Here is a 17,007-nt window from a genome sequence, read left to right on the forward strand (position 1 = left end):
ATAGGCCTAGACCTATGTTTTAGTGTCAGAAGTTTGTTTTAGTCCTTCTGCAGTTGGTATCTACTGTGATGCTCATCTGACCTAAAAACTCAGAATGGGAATTTCCCAGACGTCACGTCATTAGGCAGGCTATTAGCCCTAAGGTAGGCTACATAAAATATCGATCTATAATCATATTGAATAGAAAATGCGCGTATAGGAAGGCTTCCGCGTTCCGGTAGATGTCTGGAAGAGAAAACACAATTCTACACTCATATTCATTGTAAAGTCCCGATACAACCAGAACTAGCGTTTGGGGCGGATGGATACAGCCGTGGTCGGGGTGTGAAGTGGCCCTATATAGAACTACCGTCGCCTTGCGCTCGGCGATTTTCATTTCCTCTTTGACAACAGTGTTTTGGTTTTCTGACAGCTCGAGCGAAATCGCTCTAAAGCCACGATGGCCGCGTAATTGTTTGCAGCAGAGGAACAGCAGCAAACACCGCAGTGCATCAACCCAGTGCACTGATTCCAACAATATTTATATCAAAATGGCGTAAGTATTTTTTTCAAGAATTGAAGTGATGTTTCTCTGTAGAGAGGGCCTGTTTGGGGTCCTGTTAGCCTACATTGTGTTTTTTCAATGTCCTTATGTCTTTGACAAGAGTGTAACGCGTTGAACACAGTAAAATCGCTAAGCCGCTAAACTAATTTTAGAAATCCTACATTTGACATTGCCGTATGGCATAGCCCACTGAACACGAGTTGTCCTCGAATTACGTCGAATATACACTGTTTTCATTGACTGCTGGCTTTGATTATGAAATGTGTCGCCGTATGCCATATGCGTATGGGTCAAAGTGACAAAACTCAATGTTTTGCGTTTGTTTATCATGGTAGACGTCGTCTAGAAAATACCAGCTGGCGCATTTAAAATGGCGACCACAGTCTCTCTAACAAAGAATCTGGCTGGAACTGGCTCGTAGACAAAATGGCGACAGGAAAAATTATTTTGGCCAGTAGGTCACGACATATGCATACTGCGCACAATTTTTATTGAAGTAGTGTCAAGTATTTGGAATACATTTTTACAGAGTGGGTTGTCAAAACAGAGTAGTAGAACGATGCCCATTGATCTTTTCATCTTTGAAGTATGAGATCATCGCAGTCCTCCATTCCACGAGACCCAGGGGTGTGGTGTGGGGTGGTGGGCGGAGTTTCCATCAGGGCTTGTGTTATTTTTAGGCAGTGGAAGCAAAGAGGATTTGTTAAAATACTGGCACTTAGCATTTGTTCCTTGAAACCACTGAAACGTTTGAAATAAAACCTTCTTGTCAATTAAAACAATTCTTGCATCCATATTATCAGCCGCTGCACTAATAAGGGCGTTCATGACAGCGTCTTTCCTGCGAGGTTGAAAATTTGCTAGGCAGCGAGCATGCTCAGTGTGTCCGCGTGAAGCATCCTGGTTAGAATTTGCCGTTCACGATGCAGTTGGAGGGAGTGACCTCTGCGCGGCAGTCGTGTCACATGGCGTTGAACAAAAGTTTTGTCAAGCTGCCACGCAGTAGCTGAAACCAACTGCGCTGGGCAGAAGACCTCCTCCATGATGTGAGGAATCTGCCGTGATTGGTGTTCATAGCTCATGTGATTCATGTGTGTGTAGTTGAACGTGCTTCATTTTCTACATGCTGAAATGCATTTCATGCTCAAATGCAGCATACTCAGAGTGGTATCATCCATATGTATGGTCGCACAACCCACTTACAACAGAAAAAAAAGAAACAAACCACCCTGTCGTCAGATGCTCCATCTTCGCCACGTTAGGAGTGTATGCCGTAGGTTACAAAACCAGTATTATTCCGTGGGCTGCCTACTCGACGGTTAGAGTAGTGGTTGCGCGCCTGACTTCTATTCATGAGGTCCCCGGTTCGAAACTGCACCGAAACACGGGGAGGCTTTAGTTGCTGATGGTTAATGTGGAAACAGACCAGTTGCGAGAGATTTATCTTGTCTTTTATGTATGAAAGTGCACGAAACAGAGTGGCCTTTGTGGTTGGCGCGCCATGGTAAAGCTACATATTGAACACCTGGGTTCAATCCTCGCAGCATGGGTAATTTTAAAATGGTCCTATCTGAATGACGACTTTGGTCCCAAAACACAAAATGAATAGCCTAAAGTGAGCACTAATTAACTGAATTATAACATGGAAGTGAAGCCAAATCATCACAAATTTAACTAAGAGTTGTACCATGATTCACCGAGTAGTAACCTGTGTCTCTACCTCAAGACCATCCGATTTCTCTCCGAGAGGCAGAGAGTCTCGGATTTCATAAGCATGTGCCGACATTGGTAAGCACGTCATGGAATTAGTGCCATGATGATTTAATTCCACGAGAGGGCGCCCTGGTACACCCGCTGTCAAAAAAGGTAGATCCACCCACAGACCTATAGATCCACCTTCTTTGCCGCTGTTGAAATCTCGTCGTCCTGATGTGTCCAGCTTGATTGCGACGCAGTTATCCCCTCCTTTTTATGACCAAGCAAATCACGTTTTGATCAAATCTTTTGCTGCGTGGTTGCAAACGAGCCTATTGTCATTATATTCACTCTGGTGCGATCCATATGAAATACTCAATTTCCATCCCCCTCTTCTCTCTGTCCCGCAGGTCCTTTGTGACATTCCCCATCACTGCTGTAGCAGACAGCATAGAGGAGACCTTCGACTTCCACCAGATCCGAGACCTTCTGATCCTTCGCGTGACCCACAGCCATGTCACTAATGAGCTCACAGTTTGGCCTAGACGATATGGAGGCCCTGTTTTGGGGGCCTTCGACTCTGATGGCTGACCCACTGCGATCGCTACTGGACCCCGATGACATGATGGCATCCCCGTCCGAGGAAGCCGCGTCTTCGCCCCTCTCTTCTCTTTCTTCGCCCCCTTCCTCCTCTGCCTCCCCCTCGCCCTCCTCTCACTTCTCCTCCTTGCCCTCCCCTCCGTCCTCCCCAACGCCACTGCTGGACGACAAGGTGGGAGAGGCCCTGATGCCCCTCGCCTGGCCACCTGCTGACCACCCGGCTCCCAGTGACGCTAAAGGTGAGACTTCCAAAAAGCCATTCAAATATAACGGTGTGTTTCTTTATGAGCGACTTTATGTTAACTATACACTCTCATCTACATTAAGGCTGAAAGTGTGTCACTTAACACTGTGGCAAGTTTAGAAGAATAATAATATTGAATAATGTCTATTGCTCGGGTATTCCACTTAATCATTTCCACATACTGTTGTAGTACTCTAGTAAATCGTGACATGATGTTAACAAAGTTGTGCGTGTTTTGGCTACAGAGGACGCCTTCAGTGGGATGGACTGGATGGCGGAGCCGATGGACCTGACAGACTTCGACCTGGACTCCTTCATCACCTCGTGCGGGCCTGACGACCCCCCCAGCTCCCCCGAGGAACTCCTCTCCTCCCTTGACTCCCTGGAGGCCCAGCTGCCCCTGCCCCTGCCCCTACCGCCCCTTACCCCCACAACCGTCCCCATGACAACCGCAACAGCCGTATCCGCCGCCACCGTCACCCCGGTCTCCATAGCAGCGGTCCCCGAGGTGCAGGCGGAGCTGGAGATCAAGACGGAGCCCCCGTCCCCGGTGCCGTCCCCCTCTGTGCTGCCCCCACCGTCCCCAGACATCACGCTGGAGCTGGGCAGCGAGGTGGACGTGTGTGACGCCAAGCCCATCACCATAACGACCGCTCCTCCCGCCATCACGGCGATGACCGCAGTGTCACCACAGCAGCAGGTGTCCCGCATTGTGCTGTCCCTCTCCCCCACGCGCATCGTTCTTCTCCTGGCCCCGCCTAAACAGGAAGTAGGCATCGCTCCGCCCCCCTCGTGTGCCGCCGCTGCCGTCAAGATGGCTGCCGCGTCATCTCCTTCCTCTACAACGAAACACTACCAGGCCAGCAGCAGCAGCACCAGAACGAGGCCGTACCCGGTCCCCAGCCAGGCCCCCCTCAGTAGCCGCACCACCACTCGACCCAAACCCGGCCCTAACCCGGTGCTGGTGGTCCCGGCGGCAGCAGCAGCAGCAGTATCATCGCCCCCCTCCTCCTCCTCTGCTGCAGCCCAGCCGGCACCGGTGGTGTCCAAGGCCCGGTCCAGGGTGATGGAGAAGAAGCAGCGCAAGATGGAGCAGAACAAGACGGCGGCGACGCGCTACCGGCAGAAGAAGCGCGTGGAGCAGGAGTCGCTGCAGTCCGAGTGCTCGCGGCTGGAGGAGCGCAACCAAGAGCTGGCCGAGAAGGCCGACTCCATCACCAAGGAGATCCAGTACCTCAAGGAGCTCATGGAGGAGGTGCGCCTTGCCAAGCAACGCAAGGCCCAGGCCCAAGGAAGTGGTGGCGTATAGAGAGTGTTTGAAGAGTGTTAAGAGAAGAGCAAGAGAGAGTTGTGGAGGTGGTTTACAGATGGCCCACTTGAGTTAGTGAAACCGAAAGACTGGAAAACAGAAAGGGTTTATGTTTTTGAAGTGTTGGCTTAAGAAGACGAGAGGAGGTTGACTCGTGTGTCCTGTTAATGTCAAGAGATGCATTTAAATATTTTTGTAGACTCACCTGTTACTTGCCCTTGCACCCCCCCGGTATCCTCACACTAGGAACTGCAGTATCACAGTGACACTTATAAACAGTATAAACATGACCTACCCAAGTAATTATTATCTTACTGCATCCTAACTATTTTTTTGTCAAGTGGTTTAGCCTTTATGGTATTCTTGTGCTTAGTATTGTACCTGATATCTTTTACTGATCATGTATCCTAAATCTATTTTATATCTTATTTTGTACCATCAACGTTGGTATCAAATAAACCTTTTAATCTCACATCGCCGCATCTTGACTCTTCATGTTATTTATTCCCAAAAGAAGGCTATAATGCACAGTACTGTGTGATTTGTAGCAATAAGCCTACTTCTACAATAAAAGGAATCACCTTATAATGTTAAATATAAAGAACATGAGGCAGCATAATCCCATTGAATGCCTACCATCTTATAATGAATCACAAGTCTTAGTATGCGATACCACACATGACAAGGCAAGCAATGTTTGAATTTATGGGGAACACATCCCCTGTAAAAGGTGCTCAAATGAAACATCTCGTGTTTCATTCTGTTTACCAAGACTTAACATCATTCGTCATGAAATGCCATCCAGAATGCAGGCAGTCAGCTCAATTTAGTTAAAAGTGCACTGTGTAATATTTTAGTATCTTATAATATCCAGAATTCATGTTCATGTTCCCTCTTTCACGAATACTTGCCACCACCATGAAATTTCAGTATTCATTATGACTGTCCTTATCCGCCATTTTACATTTCCAGAAATAGACATGTTTAGGTGCAAAACGTATTGTACTTTGGCCATACTAATGTGTTTATTACTTACTAAATATTCAGGAAGATATCAAATTTGGCAATAGGCAGTACAGTTTCAGTGAGCAGCATAGTTACAATAGTTACTCTGGCCACCATCCCACACAGTGTACCTTTACCTAACCAAAGAGATCCAGTCATTTTGAGTGTGCAAAACATATTTATTGGGCATGATAACACCTTAATAAAGTGAAATGTGAATACTAGCATTTTCAAAAAAACACAATGTACACTTAAAAATTATTTGGCAAATGTACAAAACACAGTCCTCACTCAGTATACACAGTAGTACACTCATTTTCAGTGTTTTCCAAAACATTCCATGTTCCATTGTTCATCAGCTTTGATTTAAACAGAAAATAATTTTATTTTCACAAAGACTAACAAACCACTTTCGATTCGATAAGGAATGAACTTGAATCTGCTTCAGTTTCAATTGCTTTAACAAGGGCTCTGCACAATCAATAGCCTGAAGTAGGAAGTGCACCTTTGGAAGTTGTTGCATTAGCTTTACTTTTGGGGACAGGATCACAAAGTGCGTTACTTTACCAATTCAATGTTAATACTGCAATTGTACACATGTGCAAATTTAATGGGACATAGGCAGGCACCAATAGGCCTACATACTGTAGTTGAAACGGACAAAAAAAAGTTCCAGGCGAGGAGGGGGTAGTGTGTTTTTTCAGGGGCGGCATATAAATTGGAAAAAGAGATCAAATAACGTGTAATGTTTTGAATATACAGTATAATATAAAAATGTATAGGGTATGAATTTTGCAATTAAAAAATGATATTTAAGTCATTGGCTGTTCAACACAGGGGCCAGGAGGAAATCTACTGGGGCCTTGGTCCACTCTGGCCCTTGTGTAGAACCGTCCCTGCTCAGGGGTACTTAAGCTATGGAGTAGGGTGCTGAAGAGGTAAAGTCAATTAATTGCCCCAGACCACATTCTTCCTACTGTAGTGAGGGGTTTAAACCTGTGACCTTCCAAGACCAACTCTCAGACGACTACCTAACTGCTGCAGTCTTTGGGAGTGTGGTCTCAATACTGGAACTCAACACTGACCATATGGACAACACCTGTGGTTCCAATACTAATACTCAGAGCTATGGAAGTAAGGCTAATCCCATTGACCTCAGTGTTCCATTTTCTACACAACAATGGCGGCTCATGGAGCAGAGTTTGCCATTGACATAGTTCCACTACATAATTCCAGGAAGTTGGCGGTTTACTGCACAGACTGTGCAATAAAAGTAAATGTAAATTAATTTGTACTTGATCTAATTTTATGTAGTGGTTCTGTGTTAAAAAAAAATAAAGAAAAATAAAACCGCTGCCTATTTGCATATACATGAATCATGTCACCAACCAACTTCCTGTTCCCAGTTGTCTCAACTCTGAATTCCATGACTCTGCTAATACTACAACTCAAAGTGACAGAATGGACAGAGGCATGTGGATAAATGCTTAAACATTACAAGTACAAGTATCTACACGAATCCACCTGAATTTCTGACAGTCATGGCAACATTCAGGGTCAAGACGTAAAGTGCACAACTGCCACGCAAGTACGGTTGTGTGAAATGTACTTAGAAGGCCCTCTCACTCTCCAAACTTTTTTAAGGCATGTCTTGGTGAATGACAAAAATAATCTGACAGTAGATCATACATGTGCAAATAACCAGCATGGCACACAGACATGTTTAACTGGCAAGGCATACAATGTCTTCAGTCCAAGTTACTACATGCAGAGGAGGTGAGAATGTGAGCATCCAGCATCCAATGGTAGCCAAGAAATCTAGACGCCCCTTGTGGCCGCTGTAGGGGTTTAGCTCGCTAGGCTAATCCAATGGGGTAGGTGATGTGAGTCATGACACACACATGCAAGGGGGGCCTGAAAAAGTAAAGCTGGTTGGGGTTGGGGACAAGAAAACTGAGGAATAAAAATCTCTGTAACAACATACTACTGTAGAAATTACACTGTAAAGGAATCATCACGGATGAAGCAAGCAAACAGTCAACAGAATAATATATCTCAATGCAATTTTCACAACAGAGACATTACAATCGTGTATGTACAAAATACTGTCAACGAAAGATGTCACAAAATAGACCTAAATGATTATGTGCCATTACCAGGTGCTGAATAATTGAACGATCAATTAAAATCAACACAGCTCCTGAAACCCTGAAAAAGGCCTTGCGGGCCGAAATGTATAGGCATGTTTTTCTCTTTCAATGCTGAATGCCCATATCTGTTTTCCTGTTACGTAATCTATGAACATAAAGATGAGCTCGAAAACGTTCACTTGGAAAAAGAAAAGAAAAGCAACACAGGATCAAGTGTTCGGACATTCATGTTCATAGTTTTCAGAGCCTTTCGTCCTGCACCTGTCGTTTTGGATGTGCGCACCACTACCTCACTGGACAGTTACGAAATCTGGAATTGAAGACCACCAAGAAAAAGCACTTCCACCTTGCAGCACTCTAAACGCACCTGTTAACTATCTGAGTGCTGGGTTAGAGTTCAGCCATGTGACTTGAGTCATTGTCAGCGCCATGTCTTCATAGGAGGCTACACGTGCCACATTCCATCGTCTCTGACTGGTCCACTGACTCCCGATCACCGTCAACTGGGATAGCAAAAAGATAATCACGGAATAATGTATGATTATATACGTATGTGTAGCAGTACTCTTCCTGTTAGAAGTATCAGATTCATAAACAACATTTTGAGTTTCCCTGTATTTATTATTCACCGTGCAGCACTTTTTATCTGATCCAGTGGTATTACAAAGTACCATTTATACCTTAAGCTGACTATTTTTTTTATTCTTTTGACTTAATTTGTTGATGAGATAGTAGGAGAGGCAGACAGGAAGCGAATGGGAAGAGAAACGGGGAATGGTAAGCAAAGGACCCGGGCTGACTAGAACCCGGGGGGCCGGTGTAGCAGCCCAGTGCCCTACCATTAGAGCCATGATAGGGCCTGCTTTTGCCCTTCTATATACTGTAGATAGAAAATACAGCTACTGCTACAGTCTCCCTGTTGTCCTTAACTCCCTGAGGTCCAGCCGGTCACCAGTGACCGGATTTGACAATTCTCCAAAAACACATCTGTAACTCTGTGAGTTTTTGTTGTTCAAACATATAAGTGGCACCGTTAAAAAAAGGGGTCATAAAAATACATCTAGTTTTCAAAAAAAAAAAAAATAAATATATATATATATATATATATATATATATATATATATATATATATATACACTCTCTGCCTGCAGTAGACTCCGAAGTCACACCTATCTCTATTCACATGTAAAGTACCCAGTGTGTGAGTGGCTACACAGAGGTGTGAACATGCCCCTACACAGAGGTGTGAACATGCCTCTGGTAACCACAATGCATCAAACTGGCAAAGTGCACATGCCCACTGCCTAGCAAAAATCTTACTGCGTCGTCACGAACAAGCCTAATGGCACATGGCAAGTGACAGGGGGGTGGGGACCATCAGAGGTGTTACCCACCCATTTCATTAGTATTCGGGTAATAAAAGACAGTTTGAAGACCTCTGAAACAGTTTCTTTTGTACAGCTGTGTTTACACTCAATTTAAATAAAACATATTTGTATTACATTCACTTTACTCTCATATTCTTTTTTGTAAGGCTTTTCAGAATACAACCATATGTGCCACATTAGTATAGATGTTTAGAGTTAGTTGAAATACTTGAAAAAAGTAAAGGTGTTCCAAACTGCCTGAAAGCCTCTGAGAGGCCCTAGACTCCAGAGGGTTAAATGGTAAGCTCACCAGCTGCTTGGGTGTCAGTAGGGTCATGCTTCTCTGACTTTAAGGAGTTTGTGAATAGTCTAGTAGTGCTTCCCATCCAAACAAAACTACTCTCAACTTACCATACATGGAAGTACCCTTACAGCTTCTTACACCTGTGTTTACTCTGTGTTTCTCTGCACATCTGTAACTAGGACATTTTTGATAAACAGGACTGTCAAGTGTCATAACAACAACAGCAACAACAACAACAACAATAATAAAAAAATAAGAATAAAAAATAAGAATGATAATTTTAAAAAATAATTTCAAAAAGTAAGACTTACGGTTAACAAACAGGTAAGGCTCGGTGGTGTTGTGCGTGACGATCTCCTCTATCTTGTTGATGAGTTCGGGCACCTGTCTGTGTCCCGTGTCCAGGTTGAGGCCGTCCAGGACATGGTAGAAGTTGCCACAGGTCTCCAGCAGCCGCACCATCTCCTTCCCAGCGCTGTGGATGTGCTCCTCTATGGAGTAACCCTGGCAACGCAGCCAGTCGCCACACGTGAACAGCACCATGGTGTACTGGAACCTGCACATTACATCACAACATTACATTATTACATTATAATTATACATTATACACTATAACATACAGTTACTTAGGTACAGGGTATTGGTTACAGTTACTGCCTGTGAACAGTACCATGGTATACTGGAACCATAACATTACATTTACATAACATTACATTAAAAATTATACATTATAACATTATACATTAATGTTGCCACATCTGAGTCAATTATGAACAGTTTCACAGTGGCAGTGATAGAGGCACAAAACTTTCGACCCCCTGTTAGAAAGGTGACTATGCTAAGGAACTTAATCTTCCAGAACAACAATTGCCCTAAGCACACGCCCAAGTCTACAAAAGAATGACTTCACCAATAAGATTGAGGTTTTTGGAATGGCCCAGGCAGAGTTCAGACCTGTATCCCATTGGACATCTGTTGGGTGATCTGAGGGGGAAAGTGCACAGGAGATGCACTCACAATCTGTACGATTTGCAGTGCTTTTGTAAAGAGGAGTGGACAAATATTGCCACATCAACATGTGACATGCTGAGAGACTCTTAACAAAAAACGACTGAGTGCTGTAATAAAAGTCAAAGGTGCTGCAACATAGTATTTGCTTAAGGGTGTGCATTTTTATGCAACAATGTTAATTTATTTTTTATTTTCTATTTTTTCCCCTTTCATTAGTGTGCTATCTGAAATTAGAATTCAGTAGCCTATGTATGCATACATCTTCGTTCTCGATGGAGAACGGGCTTCTCGTGATAGTGGGTTTCTCGCAGGAGAACCGCTGTCCGCGTGGCGAACCGATCATAAAGGTGCTTTACGGAGTCGCTGGACCACTGCACTCGAGGAGCGTAAGTTAAAAGCAAATAGCAAAATAGCAGATTGGGCATGGTCACTGGCCATGGTGCTGAAATTACTGCCGAGCCAGATGTTGGCTAAGTTTAAAAAACGATTCTTGGGCTCGGGAGTTCGGGGATGATGGATACTCGCGAGAAAGTGAGTTTCTGCCTTATAATTGCGCTTACAAATCCGTCGAATGATGGCTGAGCAGAGAATGAGCATCAGGTGGATAGGTAGGCGTGCCTGTCTTAACGCATAGAAAATAGACGAATGACACATAAGCAGGGAATAGAGTGCAGGTGTTAATTTAGACCTGTCAAATTTCATTACGCTTCTCCCGAAATTTTGTTTTTAACAAAATGTGCATTTAAAGCTTTGACTTTGTTTTTCATTTGCATTGTACAGGATAATACATGGGTTCTACATTTTGTTTATAACCTGACTGCGCAAACCTAGCTGCGCACAACTCAACCTCTGATTGTTGGAAACCGCTGTCGCTCAAAAAATTAGCTCTCGTGGTTGGCTGCCAGCATCTTACCCTCCTCATAACATTGTGTTGATAAACACTGAGAACGTATAGCTTAGATTAAAGTGGGAAAAGTTGTGAAACTATTTGTCTTTCTGTCATCTCTTTAAGTCACAAAAACCTGGCATTTGAACAGGGATGCGTAGACTTTTTACAGGCACTGTAGTTTGTTTGCAGGCACCAGAAAAAACTTGTTTCTGAACTATTTCACTGAACAAGTTCAAGTACAACAGAGTGTATAACCCACCAGTGGCTGCCAAAGATCTTCTCCATGTGGTCTTCAAGGGTGTTCCTCTTGCGTGCGGTAAGGGAGGAGACCAGGGGGAGAACCAAAAGCAGGGCATGGGGGCCCGGGTGGAGCAGCTCCTGGGCCCTGAAGGACTCGCGCCGCACCTGCTTACACACGACAACAACAACAACAACAACAACAAAAACAACATGTATTATAGCACAATATTACAACTGTACAGTTGACTCAAAGTGCTTGTAGATACTATACACGTCTCACATTCACACACCAACTCCGGAGGCTGCAAAAAGAAGGCGCCAATTGTCCGGGGTTCACGTGAGAAAGTGCACACACACACACACACACACACACACACACACACACACACACACACACACACACACACACACACACACACACACACACACACACACACTAATAACTGTCATAAATCCTGGGCCCTGAAGGACTCGCACCTCACCTGTTTAGACGTCTGCCTCACCGACCACCAGTCCCACCCAGGAGTGTCCACCACCGTCAGCTGCCGCCCTGACACCTGCCATGACAATCATAAATAACAACAGGACACCTGCCATGATGATCATAAATAATATCAAGACACCTGCATGATGATCATAAATAACAACAAGACACCTGCCATGATGATCATAAATAACAACAAGACACTTGGGGCCGATACTACAAAGCTGGTTCAGGAGTAAATCAGGTTAAGTTAAGAGCTAAATCGTCTAATAGAACAGTCCTAATTTTCTTAAAAAACACTTTGGACTCCAGGCCCTCCTATTAGATGATTTACCTCTTAACTTAACCTGGTTTACTCCTGTAGTATAGGCCCCTTCCATGACGATAATAAATAATAACAACAAGACAAGAGACCTGAATATAGGCTGGCAGGGGATGGATACTGAATATACGATGGCAGGAAATAGACATACTGTGCAGTACAGGGGCCTATACAAAGACGCTGGTTCAGGAAAAGGTAATTCATCTAATAGAAGAGCCTGGAGTCCACAATGAGGACTCCAGGCTCTTCTGTTAGATGATTTACATGTACCTCTTAACTTACCCTGGTTTACCCCGGAACCAGCTTCTTAGTATGGGCCCCAGGATGGCAGGGGATGGATATACTGCACCTGAGATTGTCTGCGGAGGCTGAACTCCGTCTGCTTTCCCACGTCGAAACCCTGGAAGCCTAGGATAGTGTTCCCTGCCATGCTCTTCCCCGCACCCTTCCAACCCAGCAGAATCATACGCAGCTCTGGAGAGAGGAATGACAGAGAATAGAATAGAATAGAATAGAATAGAAGAGAAGAGAAGAGAAGAGAAGAGAAGAGAAGAGAAGAGAAGAGAAGAGAAGAGAAGAGAAGAGAATGCAATACAACATAATTAAATAATCTCTTTTACTGACATATACTCCATAAAAACTATTCACACAATAATAATATAATTCAGTAATAACATAATTCAGACAATTATAATTCAGTAATAATCAGTAGGGTTAGACTCCAGAGCCAGTAGGGGGTGGGGAGAGGAAAACAAGGTGTCCAACTGAGAGAGTGGATTGGGAGGAAAGAGGAGCAAAGAGTGGACAACATAGTGGACAACAGTGGACAACATAGGAAGGGCTTATCGCTTATCGTGGCAGACAGGAAGACTGCTGTGCTACAACGGCATGCAATCACATGGATGTGCTCTCTCATCGTCAAATACCGTGGAGCAAAATCCTGTTTTCCAACTATTTGCTGCCAAAAAGCACATGTAAATAATTATTCAGTCAAAACCGCCAAGCTAACCGCTGAACACACACACACACACACTCACGCACGCACGCACGCACGCACGCACGCACACTCAAACACACACACACACACACACACACACACACACACACACACACACACACACACACACACACACACACACACACACACACACACACACACACACACACACACACACACACTCCACCATCACCAACAACAACAACCACAAAACAAAGAGCAGACAGAGCTGTAGTCCTCCTCCTTACCTCTGGGGGGCGATATATACATGGGCTCCGGGAGGTTCCAAGACTCCATCACAATCCTCTCGGCCCCCAGGGCCACATTCCACAGCTGCCTGCTCCGTGCTCGGTACTGGCTCAGTAGAACGCAGGAGCGGCCCACCTCCAGGTACCAGCCCTGGTTCTGTTCCACCACCTCCTCCACCTTCACCAGCAGCTCCTTCACCTGGCCCCGCTCGCTGGGGCACGTGTTGTCCAAGCTGTGATACCTGTGGTGAAGGAGACATATTTCTTGAAATAAATGCACCATTATTGGCTGCGTGTGCAGTTTTAGCTGGGCGTACTTTGTCTGTGCGGCATATGTGTTGAAATAAATGCTCTATTATTGTCTGGCCTCTCTCGCTCTGCTCGGACATGTCTTGTCTAAGCTGTGGTACCTACAGGATCCGGGTGTATAAAGCACAAGTACAAGTACTTCAACTCGAGTGTAATTACAACTCTAGTACATGCTCTTACAAAGTTCATACCCTAGTATACATAAACTTTATACCCAAGGTTTATATTCCTCTGTACCTAATGAGGTACAGTATATACAGTGCAAGAGTATTTCTTTTTTTAAAGTATTTTTTGTGTTAATTTTTATGCTTTTATTTGAGATAGGACATTTTCAGAGTTATTCTATTTCTGCTTAATACACTTCTGTTTTAGGAGACATAGTTCTTGAAAAATATGCACTATTATTGCCTACATGTGCAGTTTTGGGTTGTGTGCATTGTAGTTTGACCTGCCTTGCATACTATAGTATATGATATTATGTGTACTATTTGTATCATGTGTTGTATGTGTATTATGTGTAGGTTGCTGGGCACCAACATTCCCTATACATAGTAAGGATGAATAAAGGAATTGTCCTCTACTCTACTCAATGTCTTTTATGTCTTTGTTTTCTAATCGAAGTCACGAGAGTTCCAGCAGACAGTGGATGTAATATTCCTATGATCAGCAGACAGGGGATTCGTATCACCCCTTCTCTATGAACTATTCTACTGATATGTTATTGAGAAACCGACATTCCATCACTTTCTCTTACGTTGTGTTCCAAGACCAATTTTGCTTTGTTCAATTTTCTGTGCCTGCACACTTTCTTTCTCTATAACATTGTCGTGACATACAGTATGTTATGCTGGACTAATACATTGCTGTACATTGTTTTGGTACCATGTTCATGGTGATATCACACTTATAAACTGAAATTGAACTGATGAAACATCATAGTCTGGAAATAATATTGTCAACAGAGTTCTATTCTATATATGTTATATCCAAAGCAACTGAGAGTTACTTGGGCATAGGGTATTGGTTACAATCCCTGGAGCGACCTGATGTTGTAATAACAACAACAATAGTACATGATCTTACAAAGTGTCTACATTAGGCTATTCCCCTGTAAGGTAGACACACTGCAAAGAGTACTACTACTTCCACGTTATGCACCTCTGTTACAGCAGATATAGTTCTTGAAATAAATGCACTATTATTGTCTGCATGTGGGCTACTTACAGTTTGGGGTTGTGTGCATTGCAGTTTGATCTACCTTGCGTACTATCTGTAGCCTGGTACTGGCCATCCCATAATACTACCATTTCATACGTGCAGAGCCAATCTTTTGGTGGAAGTATGTAGGATGGCGCGCAAGGCTATACTGTGTGTGCCATGTCGTGTACTATGTGTATTCTGCTTGGGATCCTCCGTAGGCTACCATTTCTTTTCCCTTCCGATCTGATCCCGATAACACGTTACCTGTTCCCACATTTCTCCACCAGGTGCTGCAGAGGCTTCCCTCCCTCGATGATGTGGCTCTCCAGACACTCTCCCTCTTTCAACGCATCGCAGCCGGTGAAAAGCACCATGGTAAACTTCCACACACCTGTAAGAGAGGTACACAGACGATACCAGTTGTGAAAGAGACACGCAGGCTACGTATACAGCACAATATGCTTTCTTGGCAGCCAAAAAGCCATGGGGAGTGGAATGACAGGTGTGAAGGTTTTAATCTTTGCTGCATGGATTCACTCTTCCTGCAAAACACACCTACAGGTACTATTGCGTAAACAATCAGACAACCCCAGTGGCAACTACCTGTATGTCATTTGATACTTATTTATTAGTTATTACATTGTCATGTCCTGTGATCATCATGGCCAAAGGTGTAGGGCAGGTTTGGAAAGTGGTGGGGACAAATTATCTAGTGTTAATTTTGGGGACACTTTAAGATCAAAATTGGTATGGACAGGTGACCACCATCTATTCTATAAACTACACCCATCCTCACGGCACGCACCTTTGCCAAGCCCCTCCAGGTGAGCTTCTAGAGCTTTCCGGTGGCTTTCGGTGAGGGTCTGCGACACAGACAGCACCACCAGGATGGCGTGAGGCCCAGGAGAGCTGAGCAGCATCCCCGAACTCAGATGCCACCGGTCGCCCTGAGTAGGACTGCTGGCATCCCTCTCTCCATCCCCCTCTCCTCCTCCTCCTAAACCTCCTCCCAGTGCCAGCCCAGGTGTATCCACCACCGTCACCATGCAGCCCAGCACTTCCCCTTGACAGGCGCTGGTCTCAAGTGTCACTTCCTCCGCTGGGAACACCTGCTTGCCCAGGATGGTGTTGACTGAAGAGCTTTTGCCTGTCCCCGGACCCCCTATCAGCAGTAGGCGGCGGGTGTGCAACTTTGGTTCTAAGCAGAGCAAGAAATCAAAGACAGGCACAAAGTTGCATTGATGGTCACTCACAGCTATGCTGCACATTGACACATTTACTCTGACATTTCAGCCTCGGATTCAACAACAGTTCAAGGATTGCATGCAGGGTTGTGAAGACAATTAAGGGGCTGAAATAAGAATGGGTGTTAATAGGAATGGTGCAATAGTAGTGTGTTTATGAGCACAATGCCTTACCAGTGTACGAACCAGCCATCTTGTTCCTTCCTATCTCGATTTTGTTTCTCCTTGCGCCCCTCCTGCTGCTCGTAAAATCAACCGTCAGAGATGAAGTCGTGGTGTAGGCGTGCAGTCGTTCTTCGTGATTTATCTTATAAAAAAACACACACTAGACTGACTTACGTGTCAGACAGACCACCCATTGCACACATTGCCTCTTTTCTGGCACCGCTAATTGCGCTGCTCGTTTACATTCTACCTCCGTTCTGGAGATTTCTTTCCTTGCGCTCCTCACAGCCCGTGTCCCGGATGGTGGAAGAGAAACCAAAAAGTTCACCGTCTTACGAAATCATGACGCAGACTGCATTTACTGACAACGCGTGCATTAGTTCTGGCGAACAGCAATGATACTCCAGCCCATTTCCTCTGTATAGGCTTCACTAGTAGTTGTACATCTGCAGCACTTCGGTAATTCCCCTGATATTTATCTCTTATCATGACGCCGTTTCCTGGCAGTCTTCTGGTGTGAGAGGGGTCTCTCTCGACTGGAGCGCAGGGAACTCCCTGCTGTGCGATATCAAAGGTCTTACAGTATTTTGTGCGGGAGATTACAATCGGTCTGGCATACTGGTTCAGGTTGGCATTAAAAAACAACACGCGCGCGCGCACGCACGCACGCACACACACAC

The 17,007-nt window shown here is 44.7% G+C and overlaps 2 protein-coding genes across 2 annotated transcripts; one reads left to right on the forward strand and one right to left on the reverse strand.

The window, feature by feature from the left end:
- The first annotated feature begins 352 nt into the window (after window positions 1-352).
- On the forward strand, window positions 353-4,864 carry atf4b (activating transcription factor 4b). The gene is made up of 3 exons (XM_063219774.1): window positions 353-535; window positions 2,650-3,078; window positions 3,329-4,864. Exons 2-3 carry the CDS (start codon window positions 2,754-2,756, stop codon window positions 4,390-4,392), a joined length of 1,389 nt encoding a protein of 462 aa, XP_063075844.1. The 5' UTR covers window positions 353-535; window positions 2,650-2,753; the 3' UTR covers window positions 4,393-4,864.
- si:dkey-110g7.8 (GTPase IMAP family member 8) lies at window positions 4,399-16,885 on the reverse strand. Its single transcript, XM_063219767.1, has 9 exons — window positions 16,337-16,885; window positions 15,724-16,116; window positions 15,183-15,309; window positions 13,410-13,651; window positions 12,514-12,638; window positions 11,841-11,915; window positions 11,378-11,523; window positions 9,530-9,774; window positions 4,399-8,050 (listed from the first exon to the last, which is right to left on the reverse strand). Exons 1-9 carry the CDS (start codon window positions 16,353-16,355, stop codon window positions 7,983-7,985), a joined length of 1,440 nt encoding a protein of 479 aa, XP_063075837.1. The 5' UTR covers window positions 16,356-16,885; the 3' UTR covers window positions 4,399-7,982.
- Window positions 16,886-17,007: the final 122 nt, after the last annotated feature.

Source organism: Engraulis encrasicolus, chromosome 2 (genome assembly GCF_034702125.1).
Source record: "Engraulis encrasicolus isolate BLACKSEA-1 chromosome 2, IST_EnEncr_1.0, whole genome shotgun sequence".
Classification (NCBI taxonomy): Eukaryota; Metazoa; Chordata; class Actinopteri; order Clupeiformes; family Engraulidae; genus Engraulis; species Engraulis encrasicolus.